The sequence below is a fragment of the Pediculus humanus genome, genomic scaffold, assembly GCF_000006295.1.
Source record: "Pediculus humanus corporis 1103172108313 genomic scaffold, whole genome shotgun sequence".
NCBI lineage: Eukaryota > Metazoa > Arthropoda > Insecta > Psocodea > Pediculidae > Pediculus > Pediculus humanus.
In genome coordinates, this window is record NW_002987882.1 from 147,474 (window position 1) to 154,945 (window position 7,472).

At 25.7% G+C, this 7,472-nt stretch overlaps 2 protein-coding genes across 2 annotated transcripts; one reads left to right on the plus strand and one right to left on the minus strand.

Annotated features, from left to right (window-relative positions):
- Positions 1-131: 131 nt before the first annotated feature.
- On the plus strand, positions 132-1,976 carry Phum_PHUM590280 (proton-coupled amino acid transporter, putative; the record flags this gene model as incomplete). Its single annotated transcript, XM_002432486.1, has 7 exons — positions 132-229; positions 328-600; positions 689-869; positions 950-1,126; positions 1,215-1,396; positions 1,480-1,652; positions 1,735-1,976. 7 exons carry the CDS (start codon positions 132-134, stop codon positions 1,974-1,976), a joined length of 1,326 nt encoding a protein of 441 aa, XP_002432531.1.
- A 3,016-nt stretch (positions 1,977-4,992) lies between these two features.
- On the minus strand, positions 4,993-5,601 carry Phum_PHUM590290 (protein C14orf153 precursor, putative; the record flags this gene model as incomplete). Its single annotated transcript, XM_002432487.1, has 2 exons — positions 4,993-5,427; positions 5,596-5,601. The coding sequence occupies 2 exons, from the start codon at positions 5,599-5,601 to the stop codon at positions 4,993-4,995; spliced, it is 441 nt and encodes a 146-aa protein (XP_002432532.1).
- Between the last annotated feature and the right edge of the window lie 1,871 nt (positions 5,602-7,472).

Sequence of the window (7,472 nt, forward strand, 5' to 3'; positions counted from 1 at the left end):
CGATATTTTCGTACTCGTAACGTCTCATAAATAAATAAATACTGTTGTTGCGGTTGTTATTGTTGTTGCTGTTGTGACCGTCAGATATTAGAAATAGTCCCGATAACATTGTAGTTCATCTTCCTGGTGCCATGGAAGAAACCGTTACGGAAGGGAAAAATTTTAACGCGAGTGACGATGATGATAATTATAATCCAGTATTGCACAGGAGTCTGGAACATCCAACTTCGTAAGTGAATAATAATAATAATAATTATTATTATTATTATTATTTATTTTATTTATTTATTATTTTTTTCTTTCTTCCCTTTCCCCTCCCCCGTACAGGAATTTGGATACTTTAATACATTTACTTAAGGGAAACATCGGCACGGGGATTTTAGCCATGCCGGACGCATTTAGGAATTCGGGTCTCATAGTCGGATTTTTCAGTACTTTAATTATAGGCGCCATATGCACGCATTGCATGCATATATTAGTTAAATGCTCTCACAGGCTATGTAAAAAAGTTAGGGTGTCGTCTTTGGGATTTTCAGAAGTCGTCGAAGCCGCTTTCGAATACGGTCCGGAATCCCTGCAACCCATGGCGAAAGTCTCAAAGTGAGTTTAAATAATTTTAAAGTAACCTTATCGTTAGAGAATTGAATTGGATTTATTATTATTATTATTGTTGTTGTTGTTCGTACAGGTCTTTGGTAAATTTGTTTTTATGCGTTACACAAATAGGATTTTGTTGCGTTTATTTCGTGTTCGTCGCGGCGAACATTCAAGAATTTTTTAAACATTACGACATAAATCATTACAGGACAACTTATTTACTTATTTTATTAGTGCCCATGATCGTATTGAATTTGCTTAAAAATTTAAAAGTAAGTTTTCTTTTCCGAGAGAGAGAAAAAAAAGTATTTTTCCGTTTGTTATTATTATTTTTTTTTTCTTCTCATTAAAGTTTCTCACGCCGGTATCTATTATTGCTTCCATATTGACCGTGAGCGGACTCGGAATAACTTTTTATTACATGTTACACAATTTACCAAAAGCATCATCCGTTCGTTATTTTTCATCATGGTCGCAGTTACCATTGTATTTCGGAACGGCCATATACGCTTTCGAAGGAATCGGAGTGGTAAAAAAAAAAATTTTTTGTTGTTGTTGCTGAATGCACAATATGTCCGTCCGATTTATGTTTAAATTGTGCCAATTTTTTCAAATAGGTTTTACCGTTGGAAAACAACATGAAAACTCCTCAAGATTTCGGGGGTTGGACGGGTGTTTTAAACACGGGTATGGTCATAGTTGCTTGCCTGTACACCGCGATGGGTTTTTTCGGGTATTTGAAATACGGTGATGCCGTTTCCCTGGGAAGCATAACGTTGAATTTACCGCAAAACGAAATGTAGGTCGCCATGTTTGAATTTTTTTGCCTTTTTGCCCGGGCTCACGACGAAGATTAATTTTTTTTTTGTTTTTGTTTTTTAGTTTAGCACAGTTGGTTAAACTCACGATGGCTCTCGCAATATTTTTATCGTTCGGACTTCAATTATACGTTCCCGTCGGAATAATGTGGCCGATATTAAAAGATCGACTTCAATCGGAAAATGCTCAAAAATACGGAGAGTATTTGCTCCGAGCCGTACTCGTTTTATTTACTTGTAAGCATTGAAAAAATGAAAAAATAAGATGAAAGGTGATGATGATGCTGTAATCGAATGATCGTTTGTCTATCTGTTTCAGTTGGTCTCGCTATTATGATACCCGATTTGAGTGCTGTGATATCATTGGTCGGAGCGGGTAGCAGTTCGACTTTGGCCATAATATTTCCACCCGTATTAGAAATAATAACGTTTTGGGATTCCGATCTCGGTAAATATAATTGGATTCTAATTAAAGACATAATAATCATCATATTCGGGTTTTTAGTTTTCGGTTTGGGAACGTACGTGAGCATTTGTAACATAGTAGCACCTCTCCATTAAAGGAAAGGTAAGAAGAGAAAGAGAAAAAAAATTTATTTTTAAAAAGGTTAAAAAGAGATAAAAAAAAAAAATTATATATGCGTATATATATATGTATTGCGTGATGCGTAATCTCGAAATGATTTTTTTTTTTTTTTTTTTCTCGCTGATGTTGTTGTTGGTTGTTGTTGTTGTAGTAGTAACCCGAAACAAAAGTTTTGTTGTTTGTTTATGCGAATATATATATATACGCACACGCACGTGCGTAAAGTTACGTTTAGTTACCTTTTTTTTTTTTTTTTAAAAAAAAAAAAGGAAAAGGGGTGACTACCTTGTATTTGTTAATTTTATCGTGGAAATTTAAAAAAAAAAAAAAAAAAAGTGATGTTCGCTTCGCATGTAAAAGAAAAAAAAATTGTTTTTAAGGTATTATTATTATTATTATTATTACTACTACTCTTAATGCTATCGTGAAAGAAAAGCGAGAATGAGGGGAAGGGGGGGGAAAAAGGAAGTAGAGAAATTATATATATATATATATTGTAACTGTTTTTTTTTTATCGTCTGCAACAAATTTTATATATTTTATAACTCGCATTGTTTTCGTTTTTAAAATGTTTATATATATATATATATATATATATATATATAAAAATTTCATTCCGAATAAGTTTAATAATAATAATAATAATAATAATAATGGTGATGATTGAGGGGAAGTTATTAATACGCGAGCGTCAAATTTTTTTTTTTTTTAAATTCTAACTTCGCGCCCCTGAAAATTACGAAAAGCGAGGAAAAGGATTAAAGTAAATAATTTTTTTTGATTTTAATTTTAATATGAATTTTTTTTTCTTTTTTGGGGAGGTGGGGGGGACTTGGAATCGTGGCTGGAACACGAGAAAAATTATTATTATTATTAATATTATTTTAATCGTAAATAATGACTTCATGCGTTGTTTTTCCCGCCGTGTAATTTTTTTTTTTTTTTTTTTTATTTATATTTATATCGAAATTTATCGAAACGAGTGGGGAGGGGAAGGGGAAGGGGAGGGGCAGATAATATTATATCGATCGATATTATTATTATTATGTCCCGTATTTCGTTCTTGATGATCGAACTCGAATAATTTTTATATTAAATTTTAATTTAAAAAAATTTTTTTTTTTTTTTTAAATAATTTTATTATTAATATTATTATTATTATTTTAATTGTGACGATTATTTTGTCGATTTTTATTTGTTATTGTTATTATTATTATTATCATCTCTTATTTTCTTCTCTTTAGTATTAATTTTAATTTAAAAAAAAAAAAACATGATCATGACTGTGTGTGTGTGTGTGTAGGTGGGTGAATGTCGTACCTGAATTTTGATTTTTTTTAAAAAATGGATTCGATGTATATTATTATTATTATTATTATTTAGTAATGTCATATCAGTATTTTTTTATCAATCGACTTTTTTCTTATTTGATTGTTTTCGCGCGAAAAGAGATTCGAAAAAGTCGATTTAAAAAATTAAATTTCTTTTTTGATTTTAGTAGGGATAATTGTAAAGAAAAAAAAAATGAATAAAATTTATTATTATTATTATTATATATAAATAATTATTTATACGTATAAATAATTACGATCTCTTTAGAATAAGATAAGAAAAAAAAAAACACAAAAATCGAAAGCTTTAAAAAATGAAAATGAAAAAATGAAAAAATTTTAGAAAATTTAGTTAATGATAATGATAATGATTATTAATGATAAATCGTTGTTGTTGATTTTTTTTTTTTAAAGGGATGCGTGCCATTCTTTCAAATTTTATATTAAATACCAGACCGGTGCTGGTATTGATTTTTTTTTTTTTTGTAACGGTTTTCAATCAAACTTTTAATTTTTTCTTAGTAAGGATTTATAATAGGTTCGTAATTGACGGGGGAGGGGAGGGAAGGGGGAAAAGGGGATAGAAACAAAAACGAGCTTAGATTTTTCTTTTTTTAAAAAGGCAATATATGTAAATTTTATTATTATTATTATTTTTCTTCTTCTTATCTTTTCGTGTAACTTGATTGATTGATTGATTGTATCGAATTACTTAAATTAAATAATAATAATAATAAATACATAAATAAATAAAAATGAAACCGAGACAATAATTTTTTTAAACAAAAGTCTTCTTTCTATATATATATAAATACATAAATATATTTATTTAAATAAGTAAATAAATAAAATCTAAAAATAAATAAATAAATAAATATTCTAAAACGTGTAAATTCGTTGCTTGAAAAAAGTAATAATAATAATTTTTTTTTATAAATTTTTATGTTTTATTATTATTATTATTATTATTGTAATGATTTTAAACTTTATTCATTTTTTTTTTTATTATAATGAACTCTTTATTATTATTATTATTATTAATTTTTTTTTTAAAATGAAATCTCTTTGTCTTTAATTTTAAAAATTGTAAAATTTTTTTTTTTTATTAATTTTTTTGCTATGTATTATTATTATTATTGTTACACAGCAATAAATGTTATTGTGTATTATGTTTATATATATATATACACATGTAAGAATTTATGTTGTTTATTAAATAAAAAATTTAATTTAAAATAAATTTTTTTATTTTTTATTTTTCGAAATGATAAATATTTATTTATTATATGACAAACAATAAAATAATAAGCGTTTGTTTATAAAAAAAAAAAAATAATAATTTTATCACAGGAGATTTGTTGACTCGATTCGAATATGGTAAAATTTTCTATTTATTTTATCATTATTATTATTTATTAATTAATTTTTTTTTGATTAAATGAATGTTATTTAAGTTATTAATGTAGTCGATACTAAATCGAAGTCTCCACTAAGTTGTTACTATTATGAAAATCAAAACAATAATGAAATTTTAACAATGTGTTAACATAAAGTAACATTCGATAAATTTTTTTTTGGGAAAAAAATAAATAATTTACACAAAAACTAAATTTGGTAAATAATAAATTGTAATTTCATTTTCGATAATTACTAATTAGTATTAACTTTTTAGTTTTGATAGTTTATCGAAAGTTGTTTTTTGAAAATTAACTAGCATAACTCGTAAATGAAGAACTGTGACTAAAATATTCTTTTTATACCATGTCAACAAATAACTCAAATGATTTTTCCAATTTTTATCTAAGAACTGTTTGTAAAAAATTGACATTTCATCAGCCGTTATGATTTGATCATTTAAATTTTTTTTCTCTAATATTTTGCTTTCGAATTTTTTCTTTTCATTTTTAAAACATTTATTATGTTCTACCCAAAATAATTGATTCCAATTTTGTAGTTCGTTTCTTTGCTTTCTTAATTTTTCTTCTAGTTTTGTTTCGTCAAAGTTTATTACATATTTAATGGGACGTAAATTAGATACAGTGTCAACTGGCCCAATTAAATCTCGAGGTTGTGGAGTCCTGCTTATTCCTCTTTTCTATAAATTATATTTAAAATCGACAAACAAAATAAAGTTATAAAAATATATTTAATGGCGATCAATTAATAAGAAAATAAAGCTTACGTTATTTTTTACATTAAAAATAAACGTTTTATTTAAATTAACGATCCTGTTAAAAGAAAGCACAGGAAACAATTGGTTTACCATCATTTATATTTATTTTACAATTCGATGGCGGACATGTTGAATTCAAAGAAAAAAGTATTGCCAACTTAAAATTTTTTGTTAAATAAACGAATTTTTCTCTTCGATTTCTTATCGTTAATTTTTTTTTTGTTTTATTAAAATCAGAGTGAAAATTTTCCTTTTAACAGTAAAAATATTTAAAAAATTTTTTGTGAAAAAAAAGTATTTTCAAGTGAATCATTATTATCATCAATCGTGAGGTAATTATTAAAATAATCAAAGTTAAACGTCACACAAAGTTCTTAACGTGAAATCGCCTTGAGGTAGATCATGGCTCATGAAAATGTTGAACTAGTTTACATATATGACTTCCTTGAAAAATGTAGGACTAATATTATTATGTATTTTCCCCTAATGTTATCTTCTGTCAATAAAATTTCGATTAGAACATTCTTGTTTTTATTTACATTATTGAAATTGGCTTTTATTATCAAGTATTTTAATTGTATGTAATAACGGTAAAAAAAAAAAAAATATTTAGAATATGTAATAAAATTCTTTCATATTTTTCTCTTTCATTTTAAACTGCATATAAGAAATTATTAAAAATCTGTTTTATTCTAAAGGTTAAATGTTAATTTTATGTTTAATTTTTCTTTGAGTATTTTATTTCCCTTATTATTATTTGCTTTTGTGGGTTGTTGTAAAAATTTTATGGCAAAAGTTTCAAATTTCAAACAATTTTTTTTTTGGTCATTTCCACTTTATACACTTATCCCACATCATTTATTTATAAATACTAATAAGTTTTTTTTCTTTTGTAATTGATTCTAAAACAATTTGATAAAAATTTATTTATTTTTTTTCCCCCTTTCCCTTATAATAATTATAAAAGTTATAAAAAATTAGTTAATTAAGGGAACATTCAAGTTTTAAATATTAAATTTCTTGGGTAGGGTATTTCAATTCATCAAATGTGTGTGTCACACCCTTTGATATTTATAATTATTAAAATTGTGATTAGTATTTTCATTCATTCTAATAGTTTTATTCTGATATGGTTGGTTATATTCTTTTTGATGGATTCTTACTCTTCTTCTAGATAATCAATCATCTAACATTCTAAGCCCAAGACAAAAATCATAAGATTTTTGACACAAAATGGTTGAAAATCTAATTGTACTTCATTTGACTAAATTGTTTTAGCTGAATTGATTTTGATTCTTACTTTTAAAGATGTTAAATATATCTTTTGTCATATGAATTTGTAAGGGTTAACCAAAAACTAAATAAAGGTACCCCCCTTTGTAGATGTTAAATGTGAACAAAGCCCAAGTCATAATTTTTTGATAATTTCATTAATTTCTTTTACAGTGAATACATCTTTGTATGCTGTAGGATTGTTTGGTTGATTTGAATTACTAAGATTGGTAAGTATCATAGCCTGTTTATAAGAAAAAAAAAAAATATATACAAGTTTCTCATGGGTTGTGTGCCTTGATTGGAAAGAAAGGTCAACGTACGGTTATTTTACGATTTTACTACTTCCATATAAATATTTTTTATTTCTGACCATGGAATTTTTCACCATGTATTTTTAATTTATTTTATTTACCGTGCATTCATATTGTAGCTGTAGGCTTAAATCAGACAGGTATTACATAGGAAATTTCATTTGCCTCGTAATAATAATAATAATAATAATATCTTATTACATTTAACCATTCGTGTGTTGAGTAGTGCAATAATTTTTAATTATTGTATTTTTTTTTTTTTTTAAATTACTTGCGAAAGTTCACATGTTTAAATTGTTTTATCCAATTATCAATAATTCTTTATTTAGAATTTCGAAACGAAATTCAAAGGAGTCAAGGAGAATTATAAGAAAAAAAAAA